Genomic DNA, 22,827 nt, shown 5'->3' with positions numbered 1-22,827 from the left:
CAACTCCCAGAATTCCTTAGCCAGCCATGCTGGGCTGGGGAATTCTGAGAGTTGAAGTCCATATGTTTTAAAATTGCCAAGTTTGGAGATCTCTGTTCAAGAACCATCGCTTCTTGGGGGGGGGGGGGTTCTTCGTTTTCTATCTCTATGTTCAAATCGCGGCGGATGTGATGTCACAACGTGATTTCTTTTTATAACTCTTTCCGGTGGCCTTAGTTTGTCTGGTCCACGTGGGTGAAGCTATCTGTCCTATACCGGGAAGATGGAGCCTTTAGACCGTGTGGTGTAAGTACCGGGTTTTCAGCGTTGGTCCGTTTTGAGTCCTTTTTTTCCTTTGGGGTTATTAAATGAAAAGCATTTCTGGGCTCGTAAGGGTGTGGGGGGGGGAGAGAAAGCATTTGTGTACTTAGAAAGTGATATGCGCAGCCTTTTATCAAGTAGATGCGGGGGAGAAAAAAAAGAAAAAGCTGGTTTTATGCTTGTGGTTAAGCTTGGCATGAGATTTGCTTAATGCATTGTAAGCCACCCTGAGTCTCCGGAGAAGGGCGGCATATAAATCAAATAAAAAAAAAAAATCACGGGGCATCCCGAACTCACGCCGCTTATCTTCGGTTGGTAGAAATTTGCTTGTAGCAAGCCTAAATATATCGGTCTAAAACGACCAGCCAGCGATCACAAGTCTGCACTACTATTAATCTTCTCATCGTTCCCACCACCCATCTCTTTCCACTTTTGACTGTATGATTGTAATTTTGTTACTTGTATCCTTACGATTTATATTGATATTGTTTTCTGATTGCTAATTTGTTCCCTGTGACTATCATTAAGTGTTGTACCTTATGATTCTTGACGAATGTATCTTTTCTTTTATGTACACTGAGAGCCTATGCCCCAAGACAAATTCCTTGTGTGTTCAATTACACTCGGCAAATAAAAATTATATTCTATTCTTTTCCCCGATCTGCTGTGGCTCTACAATTCTGTCCGTGTTCACTAATAATAGTACTCTGCAGGAAAATCACTAAATATCTTGAAACGGGTAAAAAAATCATTGCACTATATAATAAGAGGAAACAGTGAATTTCTTGGTGGGATGCAGCTAAACTGCCATTTGTTTTTTTTATTAAAGGAACGTTTCTTAATTTTAAGACTTTCGTGTTAAGGTGGTGTGTGTTTTCTCTTGAGACGTTGCAGTTACATTTCAAATGAAGTGAAACGAATGAATGTTTATTTGGTAGGTACTAATACCAGTGGTACACGTATGTATGCCTCTCCATGTTTTGGATTATGTACCAACTGCACAGCAGACAGATATGAAATACAGTAGTTACAATCTGACAAGTTGTTTGTTTCCTGCTTTGTTTCAAACCCTCCAGTTCTGTGATGTTTTGGTTCCGTGCTGGTATTTGGATGATTGCAAATTTGGGTTCTAGTTTATTCACTGGTATATCAAATAAAGTTAGTAATATTCTTGGAGAGAGTGGTGGTAGTTCTGATGGAGAATTATTTTTTCAACTCTCAAAAGAGGAATCCTGAAGCAGTTGATTCTAGGTGTGCTGGTTTACTGAGTGAAATGGGGTGAGGAATGAAGAGATGATATGGGTGTGTAGTACCTATGGCAAGAGGTCATGCTACAACAAACCAAGATAAGATATGTTGTTTTTCATCTTTACAGTGTGATTATGGAGTATCTTAGTTGGAGAGAAGAAAAACATTGGTCAGTTAGAAAGGAGAGATTCGAGGAATTATATTGCAACTTAGTTTTAATTTTTCAAACATTTAGATTGTCTGTTCCAGAGATATAAACAATGTATGTTGCTTTAAAATAGAAAACAATTAAATTATTGGTAGGCATGGAAAGAATGTGAATAAGCCTTCCATTCTTTTCTTTCTTTCCCTATGCAGAAATAAAATTTTAGGCCATGGAGGAGGAATAAAAATATTCAACTTTATTTTGCCCAATTCTTGAGAATGAATTGGAGATTGTAATTTCAGATAATTCTGCCCAATTGGTACATAGTCACATAGCCAATAACCCAAAGTTGGGTTTTACCCATTTAATGCATACTGTACAAACAGCTTATAAAAATGTAAATAAAAACCTAAACATCCAGACAGAATCAAAAACCCAGCCTTGGCAACCTGGTATGAATCAAGCTAATCTTTTAGACTTCTGGATGCCTCACTTCAGTGGGTCATGCTGAGAGGCAAGTAGTCTTTCTCAGATGCATTAGATATCATTTTTCCTTTTCATTCATAGATTCAGTTTGCATCAATAATGTTCTGCTGCTGGTTATATCATGTCTGTATTTTTTATAACTTGTCATGTTACAATTTTATGATGGGCAGCATTTAGAAGTGCTAAATAAAATAATAGCATTGTAGATCTTGGTTAAATATTTTGTGAAACTTCATTTATTATTTGTTCATTCGTTTTTTTCATGGCAGAAAGCCTAAAACAAAGAGAGCCAAAAGATTTCTTGAAAAAAGAGAGCCTAAACTGACAGAAAACACCAAAAATGCAATGCTCATAAAAGGAGGAAATGCAAGTTTAACAGTTGCAGAAGTACTCAAAAATATTGTAAGTATGTTTAGAAATTTCTGCAAAGGTAATGGCACTTCTTTGGGAATTGGATCCAGAAAATATACAATGTAAATCAGTGGTTCTTAACCTTTTTTTTACCACTAACTCCCTTTAAATATATTTTGTGGCCCCAGACCCCCAAATCTTAACTCAAGATTTAAATCGTTAACATTTCTTCAAGCCTTCACGGACTCCCTGTGACAACATTGCTTCCCCCAGGAGTCCACAGACCACAGGTTGAGAAACACTACTGTTCTCAATAATGGTAATAGCATTATTACCAATTATCACCAGAATCTGGGACACAATGAAGTAGGAATTCAGTCATTTAAATCTCAGCATTTGATTTTTAGTTGTTTCTGCTCCAGTTTTTTGTCTTATTTTCCTTGTAAGACAATAAGAGAAGAAATATGTTCTCTAGAAGTCTATTTTTTAATGGAATTTGTGGGAATGGTAACTTTTGTTAGCGATACTGGAATTGTGTTGACTAGAAGTCCAAATCTAGAGTGCATGGAGCCTTACACGTGTTATAGAGGAGACCTACACTTTTTCAGTGTTGTCTCTTCATTTTCCCTACTCTGCCTTCCTCAACATATCTGTATTCACTTAACTTATTTCGATTTCCATCTTGAGGGCTCAAGGACACTTATCTTTAAGGGTTCCCATTATAAGCAGATCGTAGTGTTAGAGCTGAAGGAAGAAAAGTAGGTTTAACAAAAGGAAAGGAAAAGGAAAATAGTTTTAAAAACTTCCAGAGGAGGATACCTTCCATGAAGCTGAGAGGTCATTTTTTCACTCTGTCACAGGGGTGGCATTCACTTACCTTCCCTACGGGTTCGCAAATGTGTGTGTGTGTGTGTGTGCGTGCTCGGCTCGCAAGTGCTGTCTTCCCGCATATGCAAGGCTTCCGCGCATGCGCAGAACCTCGAAAACATGAAAAAAATGTGATGTCATGATGTCCACGCAGGTGGGCGGGGCATCCCACAGTCGCCCCTACTGGTTTGCCCAATCTGAATCCACCACTGCTCTGTCAGAAGAACTCCCCAATTTGGCAAGGGTGGGGTGAAAGTGACTTCCAATAGCAAAATGTCATCTGTTTTAATAAAATCCTCAGGATATGAGAAGAGGACAACAGCGAAGGATACTAGATGTTAACATAATGTTGCTGTTCCATCACCATTGTGGGAGAATGTAATTGATCTGATTCAGATGAAACCTTTGTAGTGAGATGACAGTATTTGTGCCTCAGTGTTGCTATCGGAGCCAGCAAGTGATTAGCAGAGTTATTTGGTAGACCCATTACTGGAAAACTGTTAGTGTGCTTAAAGCCCGGTGAAGTCCTTCTGGCACTCATTAATCTAGGCTTTATTTGTTCTAAATTGATGTAAACAAATATATTACCATTTGAAGATTTGCATTGTTAACTGCATTGTTAAATGTGACTTCTAAATTAAAGTGTTCTTTTCTTATAGTATGCCCTGAAAAAGCCCTTCGCTGTCTTATATAAAAGGTAAGTGATATATTGCTGGTGTATTTTTCTCTGGTATTCAAATGTGATACAGATTTATATGGCAATTTGGTATATGTGTGTATACACCATATTTCCCCCAAAATAAGATCTAACCGGAAGATAAGCCCTAATGCGTTTTTGGGAGCAAAAATTAATATAAGACCCGGTCTTATTTTCGGGGAAACATGGGTATATTGTATATATATGAATGACGTATACATTCACACATTATAATAGGATTGTTCAAAGCAGTTGGAAGAGGTGTTTTAAGATCATTAAAACAGCCATGTCTCTTACTTTCTTCCAAATGAAGGAAATCTGCATGCAGAAACAGCCAGGAACACTTTCTAAAGCTTCAGAGAAGGGCCAGCTACTTTAACAATTTAAAAAGAAGTATAAAATATGCTTTTGAATTCTTTGCATAATTTAACTTAGATGTATGCACACACAGAGATACATGCAAATACACATACCTAATTCTACATACATGCACCCTAGTTTGTCAGCCAGTACAACCTATGAAAAGTAGGTTCTAGGTTCCAAAACCTCTCCCTAAAACTGGGTTCAGTTTATCTGGAGATGGGTTTATCTGCGAGTATATGCAATATGGTATTCATATAGTACAGAAATTCAACACTTGAATTTCTAATCAAAATACCATGAAAAATGTACCATCACAGATAAACCAATTATACATAAGAAAATGTTAAGGATTAGCTTATCCACAAGAGCAGGGGTGAAATGTAAAATTTGTTACTACCGGTTCTGTGGGCATGGCTTGGTGGGGGGGATGTAATGTGACTGGGTGGGCATGGCCAACTTTTTTTTTTTTTTTTTAAACTTTTCAGAGCATTTTTTCTAATGCTTTGAAAAGCTTCTGCCGATTAAGCAACTCAGCTGGGATCATCACACTCGCCGCCATCGCTACTGGATCAGGCGATCCGGTCCGAACCAGGAGCATTTCACCCCTGCACAAGAGGCATACTTTTCATGGTATTTTGGTTTAACATTTGAGTGTCAGCTTATCGGCAGATGGGCTTATCTGCAAGTATATGTGGTAGTTGAGGGAGGTTTATGTTTAATGCAAAAAAAATCTATAAAACACTGCGCAATAGAAAGTGTATATAACCAGGCAAATCATTTGATGTGTAACAGCCTTATCTAATCTAATGCTTTTTAGATACATGCAGAATTTGTATTGGCTCTGCTGACTGAAAAGATTGGGATCTAATCCACCTGGAGTGTATGTGCCTGGGCCTTCTGCCACAGCACAAATACATTTCCAAAGAATTGTATAGTAGTGAGTAATAGCTCAGGGTTGGAAGCAGTAGTAGAAAGAGAACCCCCCATATTTGGAAGAGGTATATCAGAAGCTGGAGACAAATTCTTTGCTGATACAGTGCCCAAGAATATTTAATTAGTTGCTGTATGAACTGATAAGGTAGTCCTGATGACCAGCATCAAAAACAAATGGCATCACAGTTCTTAGGTAAGAAAAGCAGCAGCATTTTACTTTAGATCAGTTTGCACATCATGCTAAACCATGCTGTGTTCAGACAGCACCCATTGGCTTCTTCTAATGGCTGCTATCTACTAACTACAAAGCTATAGGACAGTGATGGCTAACCTTTTTGCCGTCGCATGCCAAAAGTGGGGGGAGCGTGCAGGGGTCGCGCACGTGTGTGCCCACACCCATAATTCAATGCGCCCCGCCCCCCTGCGCTCCCCCCCCCCGCTTTTGGCACGTGATGGCACAGTGGATCAGGTAGGCCCATTTTTCACCCTCCCCAGGCTCCAGAGGCTTTCTAGGAGCCTGGGGAAGGCAAAAACAGCCTTCCCCACCCCCTGGAGGCCTTCCAGAGGATGGAAACAGAGTGTTTCCCAACTTCCGTTGGGCCCTGAAAAGCAGTTGGTTGGCGTGCGCATGCATACTGGAGTTGAGCTAGGATATTGCTCGTGTGTCCACAGATATGGCTCTGCGTGCCACCTGTGGCGTGCGTGCCACAAGTTTGCCATCATGGCTATAGAAGGAGGCATCCATGATTTGCTTAGCATATAATATGAACTAAGCAGGTTTTTTTGGTGGGTACTAGTTTGCGGGTAGGTTAAAGCAGGTATTTACGAGTTTTTTAAAAATCTGTTTCAGAAAGAATATTACAAGGCCCTTTGAAGACCAGTCCTCTCTGGTGAGTATTAGGTTTAGGCTTATGTATGTGAGATAGAAAAATAGATCCAAATACTTTCTGGAATGGTGAAATCTAATTTGGTTATACAACATCCAGTCTATATTGGCTATCCCCCACATTGTGCTAAATTAGGTCTCTCTTGTCTGATGTCACTAAGAGGGTTTGGACTACAACTCTTCCTTTCTAGGAGAAATGATTGAAAATGAGTTCAAAGCATCTCGAGAAAGGAACTGTTGAAGGATGTTAGTTACAATGCTGGAAACAAATAGCTGTTGAAACAGAACTATATGTGCCATTGCCCATTGCATATCTTCTGCTACAGCCATGATGAGGAGTTTGAACATTTTGGTGTTTTTTTTTAAAGCTATGACTAACTTGTCATCTGAATCCAAAGCAGTTCTAAATACTAACTGTAACTTGTTTCAAACATACCAGGATTAATGACAATCTGAATGACATAAATGTTGAGTGAATTAAGTTACTCTTTATCTACATACTATTAAAACTCTCGTTCCCATAACTTTTAACTGGGCAAAATCATGCGGCATAGGGCAACAATTTTTGAAACAAGGTATCTTAGGTGAGCTAATATAGACAATTTGTCTAAAATCTGGGACCCGTTACTCCCATGGAATTTGTAAAAGTTATAAAATTTAAAAAAATTATAAAACCTGACATAAAAATAATCACTTAACAGTTTATAACATAATAAAATGTTGTAAAACATTTCCTGTGGTCAACTCCTGATGTTCATGCTACACGGTTCAACATGGACTATTTTCAAAGCAGATTTATCTGAATATCTCCCAGAATGTTGAAGTCCAGTGAAGGCAATACATTAGAAGCCCTTCCATTGTTTTTCTTTCATGTGTCTGTCTCTATTCAGTCCTGTGGGAAGCTGGTGAAGATTTGGAGAAATCTAATGAGGAAATGCCTCTGGAATGAGATGACCCGTTGGGTCACAGGATATCTAGCTTAAGCTGAAAGCAATGATTTCTAGATTTCCTAAATTTATGCTCTTTTTCAGTCAAACTGTGATGGTTAGCTTGATAAAGCTTGAATTGGGCCATGGAAACAAATAAAATACCATATTTTTCGGACTATAAGACGCACCGAAGAATAAGACGCACCTTAGTTTTTGGGGAGGAAAATAAAAAAGCTGATTGGCGGGTTGATCAGCCTCTGGAATACCCCCAATCAGCTGTTCCCAGAGGTGAATTTTAGCAACAGGTTCGTTGGTTGTGAGCTCTGTGCCTTGCTTTTTTTTCTGCCTCTGAAACCTCTGTTTCAGAGACTTTTTTTCTGAAGCTTCGTTTCAGAGGCTTTTTTTCTGAAGCTCCATTTCAGAGGCTTTTTTCAGCGGGGCTACATTTAGAGTATAAGATGCACCCAGATTTTCACCATCTTTTTTGGGGGGAGAAAGGTGCGTCTTATACTCTGAAAAATACGGTAAATGCTGTTACGGTATTTTCTGAGTTCTCTAGCAATACATTTGTTTGCCTCTAGATGGCTCTGTCGCAGAAAAGATAGCTGATCCTTTGCATTTACCAGCATATGATATTGTTATTATATTTTTATCCAGCTTTTTAAAATATTTACATTTCTATTTAGGTCAACTGAAGAGAGCAAGCATGCCCAATATTTCTGCCTCCTATTTTTCCCACAAAAATATTTTCTAAGGCTTAAGAACAGTTTCCAGGCCTTATAGAAACATACTATAGCTTGAGAAAGCAGAATATGTTTTGATTATAAGCTAAAAAATGAGAATATTGTTTTTACATATTTTTTTCCTCTGTGGGTTACATTATGGGTGTGGAACAGTTATTAATAAAAAGGAACAATAATCCTATTGTTTTGGTTTATAACTTACCCCGAGGTCAGTGTATTCTCTTGTAAAGACGTTGAGAGAAGTTTGTTCTCAGTGTGAAGCTGTCATTATGTTAACCCAGAAAAAACTGGAATGTGAAAGAGTTCTGTCAGATTTTGGGGGGAAACGCAATATTGGGTGTTTTATAAATAGTACATTGTGATAACAATTTATATTCAATTAATCTTTCTGAATTTCTGAAAAAGGATAATTGCAAAATCTTTGCTGATTTTGATCCAGAATACTTCATAGATAACTGATAAAAGATAATATTTATAGCTCAGAGTGCTCTCTGAGCTCAGTTATTTTCTTGCAGACATTTCATTACTATACTAGGTAACATTATCAGTGCATTTTACACCCACTGTTCATTTAGTATTGGTTAGCAACCATTTGCAAATATAACTATAATAAACAGTAGTTTAAAAAAAACATTTTCTAACCAATGCATGCCTTTATGATGCTACACAACAGGAGTCTTCAGTGTGAAACTGATTTAAGGTCTGGTCAGTTTAGGCCAGGGGTGTCAAACGCACAGTCCGTGGGCTGCATCCGGCGTACAATAAGCCACAGAATTGGCCCTCAGGCCATCCTGGAGACAGTGAGGGACCGGCCCCTGCTGCCCTGGGACCGGCTGCGCCCACCCAGTTGGCTACAATGACCAGACCATGCCCATCCTGGCCCCCCAAGGGCAAACAAAATCCCGATGCAGCCAGCAATGGGATCGAGTTTGACACCCCTGGTTTAGGCAGCAGATCATTCTTATCGACTAATTAAAGTTACAGTGCTGAACTTGTTAATTTGATGTTAGGGAAAAGCAGCTCTGGAAAAGATAACTTGTTTAGGCAATCTCTCCACCTGCAACGGGGCAAAAAACAGGAGAAACAGGTCAGGCACAGAATACTGTATGAGAACTTTATCTGAATGAGACAGCAGCAGCTGGTGTTCTTTGCCATGTCTCTGTCCCGTGTTTGTTTAGCAACCATGTCATTTAATGACCAAGTTGTCAGATCAGAATGTGATTGCTAAACAAGAAGAAAGTGGAAACGAAATTGGGAATTGTAAGCCAATGGAATCTTTTCTTTTGGCAAGATTTACAGTGGTGTAATAGCTACTCGGTCTTCTCAAATTATGCCTTTTGCGCTGTGTTCTGCAAAGCATTTCAATATATTTAAACCTCCGTGTTCTGTTGTTAGGAATTTTTTTCCAAGAAGTCTGATTGTTCTTTGTTCCTGTTTGGATCTCATAGCAAGAAGAGGCCTAATAATCTGACCATAGGTAACGTGTCTGGGTTTTATTTATATAATTATTGTATATTAGAGAAAGTAGATCAAGAGCCTCTCGGTGTGTGAAAACAAGCCTGTTCTTGTCTTGAGCCAAATAGATGAAATTTAAAGAAAAGGGTCAGTAGGGGAACTGTGGTCAAGGCCAGTTGATATAAGCTCATCTCTTTCAGGGTTACAATCCATGTAGATAGGCTTTGATACTTCTGCTTAGCTAACTGTCTGGAATCAAAGTTTCTCTATCATGTAACAATAAGCCATAATGTTATTTTTTTGATTAGCTCAATGCAGACTAGGCCAGTATGGTTTGCTCATAGTGTAACTAACTCACTACTTTACTTTACTTTACTTTACTTTACTTTACTTTACTTTACTTTACTTTACTTTACTTTACTTTACTTTACTTTACTTTACTTTACTTTACTTTACTTTACTTTACTTTACTTTACTTTACTTTACTTTACTTTTTTACTTTACTTTACTTTACTTTCATTGCACAACGAAATTAAATGACATCTTCAGTATACATTATAGTTACAAAAATAAAACACAAACACACATCCTTCACATTCTATACAATTGAATTGAAAATCAATATTGCATTAATATTACACTGTATAGTAGAATCCCTGGTGCCCTGGGATGGAAGCTGTTTTTCAGCCTATTTGTCCTTGTTTTTATTATCCTGTACTGTCTGCCCGATGGTAAAAGTTCAAAAAAAGGGTTCTCAGGATGAGATGGATCTAAGAATGTTTTGAACTTTCTTAAGGCAGCGGGAGCTATAAAGCTCTTCCAAAGAGGGGAGAGGGCAACCCATGATCCTCTGGGCAATGACGTTGACCCTCTGGAGTGCTGTCCTATCTGCCACTGTGCAATTGACAAACCATACATAGATGCAGTAAGTTAAAATACTCTCTATGGTGCAGCGGTAGAAGGTCACCAGCAGTTTTTCAGTCAGTTGTTGTTTCCTGAGAAGTCTCAGGTAGTATAATCTCTGCTGGGTCCTTTTGACCAGTGCTGCAATGTGAGTGCCCCAGGTCAGGTCCTCTTTTATGATAACACCCAGAAACTTAACACTGGCCATTTGCTCCACTCGGTCTCCATTGATAAGCAAGGGCTGATTGTCAAGTGAGCTTGAGGAAAAGAGGATGTTAGTCTTGTTAGTCTTGTTAGTCTTGTCAGGTCTTCTAATACTTTCTAATTTTTTAAGGAAAAACATATGAGCACTATGTTTTCACAGATATCATAACGATGCATGAAGAATTGTATTTATTAGAAACATAACTATATGTATAAGCCATGTACCATAAAAAGGGGATTCATTTCTAAAATGGAAATATATTGCATTGTCAAAAGACACATTTTAATGATCTTTCACTCTCTTTTGGTAGGTCGAATGTATGACTATCATATTCTGGATATGATTGAACTGGGCATTGAGAAGTTTGTTGCCCTCAAAGATATTAAGGTAACATTCTGAAATATCACCAGTTCCTTACTGACTTAATTTGTTGGAGGTGTATCTCTTTTCTCTCTGATTACTGCTTCTAAATTGCTGTTTGATCAGTCTTTTAGTGTATTAATAAAGGAGAATATTTGTAGCTCAGGATTGACATAAGGGGTCCTTGGTGTTCTCTGAGCTTGCTTGTTTTCTTGCAGACGTTCCTTGCTAGCACTGATGATGTTACCTAATTTGGGTAATGAAACATCTGCAAGAAAACAAGCAAACTCAGCACCAAGGACCACTTTTAATGTATTTTGATCATATTTATTTGTGCCTTTGAGTCAGCACTGATAACTGAATTAGTCTTTCTTGACAATTTAATTTAATTTTGCAGTAAACACTTTTTTGTACTAGCACTTTTAAACTGATACAAACAGAAAAATCGGGAATACTACTTGAAACTCAATATGACTATAATGTGTGAAAGAGTATATCTTTATCCAGGAAGCTTTTCCCATGGTTTGTTCTCACTGGAATCTGCTTTTTGAACTTGGGTGATGGGATTATCAATGAAGAAGCTGTAGTTTGCTATAGTCCAGGGGGCTTGAAATTAGGTAGTCAAGTCTAGCCAGCTGTGATGGGTTACTGCTTTTGATTGACACCATCAGCTGCTCTACTTGTTCCAAGAATTCCTGGATATTTAAGCTGTTACTTTTGGCTGATGTTCCCAGGGCAGTGTTTACCAGTGGTGCTGTCATCTGATTTAAATAAAAACTTAGAAGATCAAATTGGTTTCAGCAGTTTAAGACAGCCTATATTGAAACTTATTTTTTAACCATATGAAACTATAGGAGCACCTGCTTTGTTTTTAGACAGTAAATGTACATATCACAGTGCAGTGTCTTAGAAGAAACACTCTTCTAATACGGTGCCTGTCATTTCAGTTTTTATGAGCACATTAAAGAATAGTTAACTTTTAAAATGCCTACCATATTTTTTGGAGTATAAGATGCTCCAGAGTATAAGACGCACCTTCATTTTGGGGGGAGGAAAATAAGGGGAAAAAAATTCTACTTGAGAGGCTCTCAGTTTGAGAGGCTGTGTTTGCAGCCTCCAAAAACTCCGTTTGCAAAAGAGCTTCTCTTTGCAAAGTCAGCCTCTCAAACAGACCTTTTGGAGGCTGTTTGAGAGGCTCTCTGTTTGGGAGGCTGCATTTGCAGCCTCCAAAAGGGTGAGGACCGGTGGGTGGGCGGAGCTACATTCTGTGTATAAGATGCACCCTAATTCACGCTATTTTGGGGGGGAAATGCGTCTTATACTCCGAAAAATATGGTAATTTGTTGGGTTACTTGTTTAATTGCCTTTTTAAATTTAAATATGCTGTCCACTAAATATTTTGGGTTGCAGTTCCCAGAATTCTCAGTTAGTGCAGACAACAGCTTGGAGTGTAGTCCCAACATATCCAAAAAAGGAACATCTGAGCTGCCAATTAACATTGGCAAGGTCTACCCAGCAAGTCTGTTCCTGTTGTGAGTGACCTGGTGATAGGTCTTCTGGGATACTTTTTCTCCTTCTCTTGGTCCTCTGCCAATCATTTTTTTTTTCTTTAATCTTTTAATTTTTATAATAGAACAGCAAGTGTCCGGAGGGAACAAAGCCCATGCTGATATTTGCAGGAGATGCTTTTGACATTGATGAGGAACACAGAAGGTTAAAAAGCCTTCTAATTGGTAAGCCATTTGAGTTAACCTGCTAGTGTCATATAGACCTGTTTCTTAAATTTTTTTGCTTTCAGGATCCCTTTCCAGTTTTAATAATGATGGAGGACCCCAAAAAAGCTTCTTCTTCTTTTTTTTTTGTATGAGTTATATTTATTTATATTTGCCATATGAAAAATTAAGTTTGTTATTGAATCTTGTAAAAATAATATTAAATCCAGTAGATATTAACATAAGATATTTTTCATGAAAAAAAAAACTATTTTAAAACTAATAAAAAGAATAATCAGAAGAATTACATTATTAGATATTGGTTTGCCAATATCTTTACTATCTGGCAAATAATTTTGTTTTTGTGAACCCCGAAGAAGGTCTTAAGGGATCCCAGGCATCCTTGGACCACCTTTTAAAATCTAACTCTTGCTCTTTTTTTGCCCTTTAGATTTTTTCAGAGGCCCTGTTGTGCCCAGTATTCGTCTGGCCGGCTTAGAACATGTTCTGCATTTCACAGCAGTGGATGAAAAGATTTATATGAGAAGTTACAAGTAAGTCTGTGTGGTGGTTGGATATGTGCCACAACATGCAGTCATACACTGACTAGGACTAGAGATGTGGTGTGTTTGTGTATGATTGGATTAGAGCACTGTTTCTCAACCTTGTTAGCTTGAAGATGGGTGGAGTTCAACTCCCAGAATCCCCCAGCCAGCAGCGCTGGCTGGGGGATTCTGGGAGTTGAAGTCCACCCATCTTCAAGCTTCCAAGGTTGAGAAACACTGGATTAGAGCAATGTAGGAAAGATGTTTTAGGTGGGAAAAACTCTAATTTCATCCTTTCAGGCTGGCTTCCCATGGTATTATCCCACAGATTATAAAGTATTGCATTGTGTGGTACACCTACTGTCTGTATGAAATGGCCGAAGACCCAATTAAAATGTTACTTAAAATCCTCATCTACTTAAAAGAAACGTAATGTTACAGGTAAATTAATTGTACTTAGAAATTTTATTTTCAAGCTAAACATGTTGATAAAAACTATGGATTCTCAGCACTAGCAAAGTGCGTATACATATGAAACACATATACCGCTCAAGCAAATTCTTTCTCCAAAAATCATGATTTCCTCAGAAAATGCCCACCAAAATACTCTCCTTTTAAACCAGGAGGTACCCTATTATTTCTACAATATTCCTTGTAGTTCAAACTATCCAGTTGTGATTGGTTTTGTCAGTATTGCTCTCCCACTTTGTTAATATTCATTAACCTTTACTGTGCTAACACAGCTTAATGTCACCTACTTTGCAGTAAAGCCCCACTGTATTCTATTCTTGAAGGTTTATCTAGATTTAATTATCTGTTTTGGATTGTTATAGAATAACTGTTAGCTTTATATTGTTATCTTCAGCAATTCAGGGTCTGGAATAGAGTGATTGTTGAATACTGATATCCCTACTTTGCTGTTCTTTGCATTTCTGTGAAAGTTGAACATAGACACAAGACCTGTTTACAAACTGTTGATCTCAAATTCCATCTGCTTTGCTATGATATCAGTTCAGGTTTATTATGACCCACATACATGTCTTAGTTTCTTAATATGTTTGAAATATTAGGGCAAGTTGTCTTCTGTGAATATAAAACATTACTATATACGTACTGAGACAAACTTTCAGAATTTTTCATACAACATGGCCATATCTGGAATATCCCGAACTTTGAGAATTCTTTTTGAATCCTGTATAGAATCCAGTCATAAAAACTAAGTTTCATGTGACTGCAACCAGTGCTGTGGAGTCGGAGTCGGAGTCGAGGAGTCGGAGTCGGAGGAAATTTTGGGTACCTGGAGTCGGAGTCGGAGTCGGCAAACAATGCACCGACTCCGACTCCGACTCCTACTAAATTTAGATTGGAATTTTAAAAAAAGCAAGTTTAAATGTCCCAATTCACAAAAAGTTATAATTAATGACTTCTCTACTGTAAGAATAAAGACCAATGCATGCAGTGCCTCACGTAACCGCAAAATGAACACGTTAAGTGACCGTGAAGAAGCATGCTTTTCATGTGCTTCACTATAAGGCACGCAACGCACAATTAGGAGTGGCAATACTTATACTTTCCATAGTGTTGTGTTCTGCTGTTACAGGGAACGCAGCGCCCATGGGTAACCTAGCCTCTCACTGATAAGGGATTAAGTAAATATGTTTTTTGCAGGACTAGAGACACTTGCATAAGTGAAGGGAATGGAGGGTCAATAGTTCAAGACTGAAGCTGTAAACCATTGGAAAAACTGCTGTCATTCAGCTAAGGCTATAAAAACTTGTAACTCTGATTGTTAGCTTAAACTTTAAACATGACTAAACACTGTTTAAATTTATGAACCGGCCAAATACTCTGTTCAAAGAAAATACATTGTATGTTTGTATGTGTGTTTCTAATTATTGTTATTTATTCATATTTGTTCTCTTTTATTCTTTAAAGTTTAACAATTCATTCTTTATCTTAATATCTTTATATTTGTTTGGGGTTGGCTTTCTTCCCTTTCATCTTTTTTATTGTACAGCAATCTTTCTCCTCAAACCTACCACCTCTCTCTTTTCTTTCCTTCTTACTTTCTCTTCCTCACCCTCTTCTTCTCCTCCCTACTTCCTCTTCCTTTCTCCTTCTCCTCCTCTCTTCCTCCCTCTCTTACCCTCACTCCTACTCTAATTTCCCTTCCCTTCCTTCATCCCTCTCTATTGCTGTATCCTTTTATGTATATGGACTACTCAGAGGGCTGAAAAAGTTATTTCTGACTGGTCCTCTCCCTTTTGACCAGTCCTCGAACTTACGACTGTCCTCACATTTTACGTTTTTGCCCTATCTTGTCACCATGGTGAAGAGAAGCAGTTGTGAAATGAGTGACATGGTTGTTAAAAATGCTGCACGGGCATAAATGTGAGGATGGTCATAAGTGTGAGGACCAGTCAAAAGTGCGAGGACCTGTCAGAAATGACTTTTTTCAGCCCTCTATACACATAGCCATGGCCACCCGGTCACATGACCAGCTAGCCACACCCACCCAGTCACATAACCTCCAAGCCATGCCCACAAAATAAGCCACGCCCACAGAACCGGTAGTAAAAAAATTTAGAACCCACCCCTGGTTGGGGGTCACCACAACATGAGGAACTGTATTAAAGGGTCGCGGCATTAGGAAGGTTGAGAACCACTGGCTTAGAAGAACTTGGTGGAACAGCTTCTTGGATTCAACTGTAAGTGTTTATATTGTATAGGACAAATCATGTCTAGGTTTAGTGCTGGGATATATAGCTTATTTGTTTGTATAAAGCCATGTACGTACAACTTACAAGACTGTGTATGTTGATATTAAAAATCTAATTATATGCCAGTTAGTATAACATATTTTATATTTTAGGGAAAGAGGCATCCTAAACAATGACAAAAAGACTGCTAACAACAAACACAACAAAGTCTACTGTTTATGAGCACTTTGCATTATCAAGTGATGGAAAACATTACGTGTGCCAATGTATTAGAAAAGATGATGATGGTGAAAAACAATGTGATGCAAAAATTAGCAGTTTCAGTGGGCCTGATAAAAATGCACCTACAAGAGCATCAAATTTGAAAAGACACTTACAGCGTTTTCATCCCAAAGTGTTAGAAGCCGTGAATGAGAAAGATAGCAATGAAAACATTGCATCTACTTCTGTGACAAAAAACGTTCAGAAATCTACTGGAGAACAATCACAAATAAGAAAATTCTTTATATCTGACAAAGTTACCATAAGGATGACACCAGAAAAATTCAAACACCACATTATTGAAATGGTAGTAAAGAATAGTGTACCACTATCCTTCTTTTCACAGACAGCCTTTTTAGGCCTAAATGGAGAAATGGCAAAAAAACTTGGTGTTTCTCTGGAAAGAGAAAGTATAAGGAAACTTATAATTGAGGAGGCCAAATGTAAAAAGGAAGAACTACAGAAAGTTATGAAAGGACGTTTTGTCTTCCTTAAAATGGATGCATGCACACGTCACAGAGTCAATTATTTCGCTATTAATGTTAGATTTGTGGATGAAAATAACAAAACAATAACACGGACCCTCGGAGTAAAGGACACTCAGGCACATCACACCAGTGATTACCTTCAGAAGTTAGTGGAGGGTGTTCTAGAAGATTTTGAAATTAAAAAGGAACAGATTTTATGTGTTGTGACAGATAACGCTTCTAACATGTTGAGCACAATTGAGAAGATGAAGGCAGATGAAGAAGGTATCAAACAGATATTAGACTTAGAGGAAGACAGCTCTGCAAGTATTAGAGAAAGTTTAGAAACTGAAGAGAATGCTGACATTTTTTTAGACAACTTTGTTGAAGAAGCATTGAAGCTTGCTACTATTCATCATATGCGATGTGCTGTTCATACACTGCAACTTGCCATAAGAGATGGATTAAAAGATCGCCATGCAGCTACATTAATTGGCAAATTACGGCAAGTAACTGTTGCAGCCAGGGCCCCAAAAACAGATGCAATTTTGAAAAGACGTGCAGGAAAAGGAGCCATTTTGGATCAAACAACTCGCTGGGGAAGCAGTTATTTAATGGTGAAGCGTTTGCTTGAACTTAAAGACTTCATAGAAGAAATGGACAATGAAAATCTTGCATTAACTGCAAGCCAGTGGACACAAACAAAAGAGCTGGAGAACCTTCTTTCTCACCCCTTCACTGTCACCAAGAGGTTGCAATGTGATGATCTAACCCCGGGTAAATTCCTCTTGGAATGGAAGAGCCTGTTATATCGCCTGAACAAAAATGGAGGGTTAATAGCTGAGGGCATTGCATCTTCAATGATGAAAAGAGAGAGTCTTTTGCTGGAAAATGAAATCTTGTTAGCGGCTATTTATGTCGACCCAATGAGCCGACTTTTATTGAACAGTAAACAGATTGCTACTGGGAAAAAGGCCCTCTATGATGTAGCAGTTCGCATGAAGGGATTACGACCTGAAATACCTCCACAGGAGGATGGAGTTCTTTTAAGCAATAGTGGTAACTCAGAATCATCTTCTTCAAACGAAGAATTAGACTTTGATTCCTTCTTAGACAAAATGGAAGTTGCTAAAGGAAAGCGACGTCGCATAAGCGTTACAGAACCAGTAAATGTCCAAATAAAAAAATTCCAACAGGAGTTTTATAAAGCACTAAAAGAAGTTGAAAAGTATGATCGCTCATCAAAACTTACTGTTGAAGAAGCCATCCTTGTTTATCCAGAGATCGTTAGTGATGTGGCCAGAATAGTTACTGCAATGCCACCCACCCAAGTCAGTGTCGAAAGATTATTTTCAGCCCTAAAAATAATAAAGTCTGACTTAAGAGCCTCTATGAAAGAGGATCTGGCAGAGGCAATTCTCTTCCTTAGAACTCTACATTGAATTGATTTGCATTTGCTAAGCCTATAACTACATTTCAAGATTAATATAAACCATTTCTAGGTTTTACAGATTTTGTTTTTGGTTCATATAGATAAGCTTTGTTTTTGTTCTAAAACAACCAAATAATGTGGTTTGTATTTTTGAACTGGTAAAGTTCCTGTTCCTGATGTTTATGCCTGCTGCTACTATCCAGCAACTTGATTAATTAAATTAATAAAAAAAAATTAATAAAACTTTGTTGTTTTCATTGTGTTTGTCTTTTGCTTAAACTGTTCAATACAGTAGACTGTTGGCTTCCCAGCCAGTAGTCCTGTGGTAATGACATGTATGTTGCCTTTCTTTCCTTCAAGGAATGTATAAAATACATTCGCATATTAATACAGAGGAGTCGGAGTCGGGGAGTCGGAGTCGGAGTCGGAGTCGGAAGTACAAAAAACTGAGGAGTCGGAGTCGGAGTCGGAGTCGGAACATTTATCTCCCGACTCCACAGCTCTGACTGCAACTGTCCAAAGTCTGGGGCGTGAAGTTTTATCATAGTCTCTCTGTCTCTCTCATAAGATAAGAGAAGGAGGTTGGAACATAAGATCAGAGTATATGATCACCAATGTTTATAATCTAATAACATCAGACATTATATTATGCTTGGTTGACTAACCATCTCAGTGGAGAGAATAATGAGAAAAGAACAAATCAGACTTATGTATCAGTCTGAAGATTTTGGAAACTGCTGCCACTCGTACAGGGAAATTCCAGCTGTTTAAAATTTTTAAATGTTTTAATATCACAAATGTCAATCTACTAAGTGTTAATGAGCAGGAATATAGTTCAGATGCAATAAGAACCGGGTTTCTGATAAGATTATAAAAGGAATTTGCTTTACTTTCAAATGATGAAAGACAAAATACATTGTTTACCTTTTATGAGCGGGTACATCTCTTTTCAAACTTAGTCATGTCTGATATTTATTAATACAGCTTTGGTAGAATGTGGCAATGATGCATGTTTTTAAACAACTGGTATGTGCAGGGGGACTTGGGACTGATGAACCAAGAAGAATATTAATTAAGAATTAATATTAATTAATTTATGTTAAAGTATATTAATTGCATCTAGCTGCTATTAGGCTACAATTGGTCATTTCTGTGTGTAATTTCAACAAGGATGGAGAAGAAATTACTCAGCTATCCTTCAACCAATCCATTTCTCTTATGAGATGATCAGGCTACTATTTTGGAAACTGGATTGCACCAAGTCCTTAGTTTTGAAATTAAATATGGATCAAAAATAAACTGATGAACAACTGGATGTCATACTTCTCTATTGCTGTAATAGTAGATGGGGAGAGTATGTATAAATAAAAGGACAGAACTGAATGATGCCAATGGTAAAGTGGGTGCATGGTGGTGAGATCAGTATCCAGCTGTCTTCTAGACACAGCAGAACGATGTTGAAGTTTTCTTTTTTCTACCCAGACTTTAGATTTGGAGGCATACAGGCGGAGAAGGAAGAAAGAAAATCTTGCATGGGTTGCAGGGCAAATATAGTCTAGAGATTTGCTTGTCCATCATTGGTTGTAATGTTGTTTTCCAAATGTAGATACTAAAATCTAATTACCCAGTTAGATGCTTCAACCCCAAACCCAGCAGTTCGTCTTTATCTGATGCTGACCAATTTTTGATCTTCCTTGCCCTTTTCTCCACCATTTCTGCTGTTGCCCCCCCCCTTTTTTTCTTTTCTTTCTCTATCTTTTTTATCCAAGCTGCATTCCTGCTGTATTTCTGTTATTTTTTCCTGCAATATACACCTTTAGTTTCTTTTCTATAACCTCTTTAATAATATTTTTCGGCACTATTTGATCTCATTAAATTGTTCCCTTTGAAGGTTACTTGCATAGCCAAAAAAGGACATTACAAACTAATGTTTACCTCAAAATACTTTTCTGCAAAATAAGCCAAAGTATGTTATCTATACGTTAAATGAAACAATATTTTCTATCTCACAAAAGTGTATGGCCATTATTCTGCATAGTGTTTCTCCAGAAAGAATCTATGGAGAAAGGGCTGCTAATATTCCTTTGGGAGGCAACATTTATGGCATATTGTGGGGTGCTCCTTTCTGCTTAGTCCTGATCCAGGATCTTTTACACAGTACTTGATTTTAGTAAATATTTATCCATTGATATTATTTATATAGACCTGATATATTTTTGCAAGTTGGCGTGAGGTATTGATATGAACTGCATACAACTGATTAGTTCTTCGTGCTGAAGTGTCTGGAAGAAGGAAGATTGCTACAAGGATTCAGAATGTCAGATGAACTAATCAAATAAGTTTTTTTCCCTTGTCCTATTTTCAAGGGTGTTATTGAAAAAGTCTGGTTGTAAAATACCAAGGATTGAACTTGAAGATATGGGACCCTCATTAGATTTGGTGATAAGGAGAACACATTTGGCATCAGATGATCTGTATAAGCTGTCACTAAAGCAACCTAAAGCTCTCAAGGTAGGTGGACAAGTCTTTATACATTTAATGCCAGGAAAGTCTGCCCCAAGTGCAGAACTGAAAGTGATACATAACTGATATATATATATATATATATATATATATATATATATATATATATATATATATATATATATATATATAGGTCTTTGGTTATTCGGGTCTTCTCCCACGTAAAATTGGAAGTGTCTTGGCGACGTTTCGACGAAGTCTCATTTGCTCCTGGAAGCACGAAGCCGAGAACACCAGCCTGAAGATGACGAATGAGACTTCGTCGAAACATCGCCAAGACACTTCCAATTTTACGTGGGAGAAGACCCGAATAACCAAAGACCTACACACACACACACACACACACACACACACACACACACACACACACATATATATTTGTTTGTGGATCAGAGCAACTGAACTACAATTCTTTACAGTTTTATTTACTTAATTAAATTCACTAATATGTGCTACCCTGTTTTTCTTAATGTACTTTAAGGATTACAAATGTCCTTTGAATCTACTTTGGGAATGATTGCTGCTTGGCTTATTTGTAGTCACTATTTATTTTATTGAGGTAGGGATATCCTTGTATGTATGGCCTCAAGCCAGTCTTGATTCCGGGCAACTGCCTGGACTAATCCCTGCAGTTTTCTTGGCAAAGTTTTGGAAATAGTTTGCCATTGCTGCCTTAGACTGAAAGAGAATGACTTTGTGCCTAAAGCAGGACTAGAACTCATGGTCTCCCAGTTTCTAGCCTGGTGCCTTAACTACACCAAACTGGCTCTCCATGGATGTGTTTAGGTAATATCATAAAGAGCTAACATGATATGACAGAGTTAGTCTAGTTTTGTAATCCTTAAATCATTGTTTTTGGAGTTTTGCAAATTAAACCAGTTTTCTTTAACTTGAGTGCCTTCCTCATATGACATATGTGGATCAATCTACAGGGCTTCTGATGAGAATTCTGGGAGAGGTCAGCATATTGGAAGGCAATAGAGTTAGGGAGCGTTAGAATTGAACTTGGTCCACAAATGAGACATCAATACAATTTTCCAGATGTCATGGCTTTGTTTTTCCTAATTAATTTAAATTAGATGAAATAATGAATTAACTAATTAGATTTAAGTTGTAATGGAAGGACATTTTCCAGTCATTGGATAAGGATTGCATTTTGAAGAAATGTCATTCTAGATAAAAAAAAAAAATGGGCATTTTCTTGTATTTCTAGCCGAAGAAGAAGAAGAATGTCTCTCATGATGTCTTTGGGACAAAATATGGGCGGATTCACATGCAGAAACAGGACCTGGATAAACTGCAGACTAGAAAAATGAAAGGCTTAAAGAAAAGACCATCTGAAAAGAAAACTGAAGGTGGAGAAGATCCAAAGAAACTAAAGTTGGAATGAGAAGTTTAGACTGGAAGGAGCATTGGCTCCTATCAGTGAAATGCCATATAAACTTAAATCTTACCATGTAAATTTTACTATTTTTCCTTTTTCTGAAGATGTTTTTAAACAGTGGAGGATCTTAATTTTTTTCTAGTCAAGTTTACCTGATCTTTGATATAGATATGTCTGGCCATTATAGGTGCTTGATCTCGCCATAATCTTTTCCCGATCTTTAACATAAATTATTTAGAATATAAAATACAGCATTTGTTTGTTTTTTCAGGGGGTTGGAGCGGATTTGCTCAAATATATTTGAGCAAATATATTTGATTTGCTCAAATTATATAGAGCCGAAGGCTTGTCTAGAAATGAAGATCAATTTCCAGAATGTTTTCATTTCTTTTGACTAAGAATAAAATGAAAAGGAAGCACGTTAGAAGCAAGATTTTTCAAGAACTTTAAAATGTGAATGCATATAGAGCTATAAGGTTAGGAACAGCAGGTGATTTCTCCCCCTCTAGCTTAATATTTTTGGATTATAGTATGTATTCTTGCTTTAGGGAAAAGCAACAAAAACTGCAGGCGTTGCAAAAAGAAAGAAAGTAAACAATGTACATGCCTATAAACAAACTTACCCATCATGCTATGACATACCTAAGTCCAATTAATGTACAGCTAGAAAACAAAACAAAAAAAATTCTTGGTTGATAAGATTTATTTGAGCAGAGTCCAATTTGTTATCAAGATAGCTTCTCAGCTTCTGTATTCATTTCTACATTTCCAACCTACACAATCCAGAGACTCTTCAGCCTACATAGACTATAAAAAAATACCAAGCAAAGCATCTACAGCTTAACAACTATAAAGAGCAAAACAATACCATCCAAATAGAAAACTGCAAACAATAAAAATAGAAAATGAAGG

The 22,827-nt window shown here is 37.6% G+C and overlaps 1 protein-coding gene across 1 annotated transcript; it reads left to right on the top strand.

Moving 5' to 3' along the window:
- Positions 1–211: 211 nt before the first annotated feature.
- RPF2 (ribosome production factor 2 homolog) lies at positions 212–22,175 on the top strand. The gene is made up of 10 exons (XM_070953279.1): positions 212–285; positions 2,449–2,581; positions 4,057–4,094; positions 6,241–6,280; positions 9,344–9,425; positions 10,822–10,898; positions 12,505–12,604; positions 13,035–13,137; positions 20,375–20,519; positions 21,745–22,175. Exons 1-10 carry the CDS (start codon positions 263–265, stop codon positions 21,919–21,921), a joined length of 918 nt encoding a protein of 305 aa, XP_070809380.1. The 5' UTR covers positions 212–262; the 3' UTR covers positions 21,922–22,175.
- Positions 22,176–22,827: the final 652 nt, after the last annotated feature.

Source organism: Pituophis catenifer, unplaced genomic scaffold (assembly GCF_029215685.1).
Source record: "Pituophis catenifer annectens isolate HBS135680 unplaced genomic scaffold, rPitCat1.0.hap2 SCAF_1, whole genome shotgun sequence".
NCBI lineage: Eukaryota > Metazoa > Chordata > Lepidosauria > Squamata > Colubridae > Pituophis > Pituophis catenifer.
Note: the sequence above shows the minus strand (reverse complement) of the source record. Positions and strands in the feature narration are given on the sequence as shown.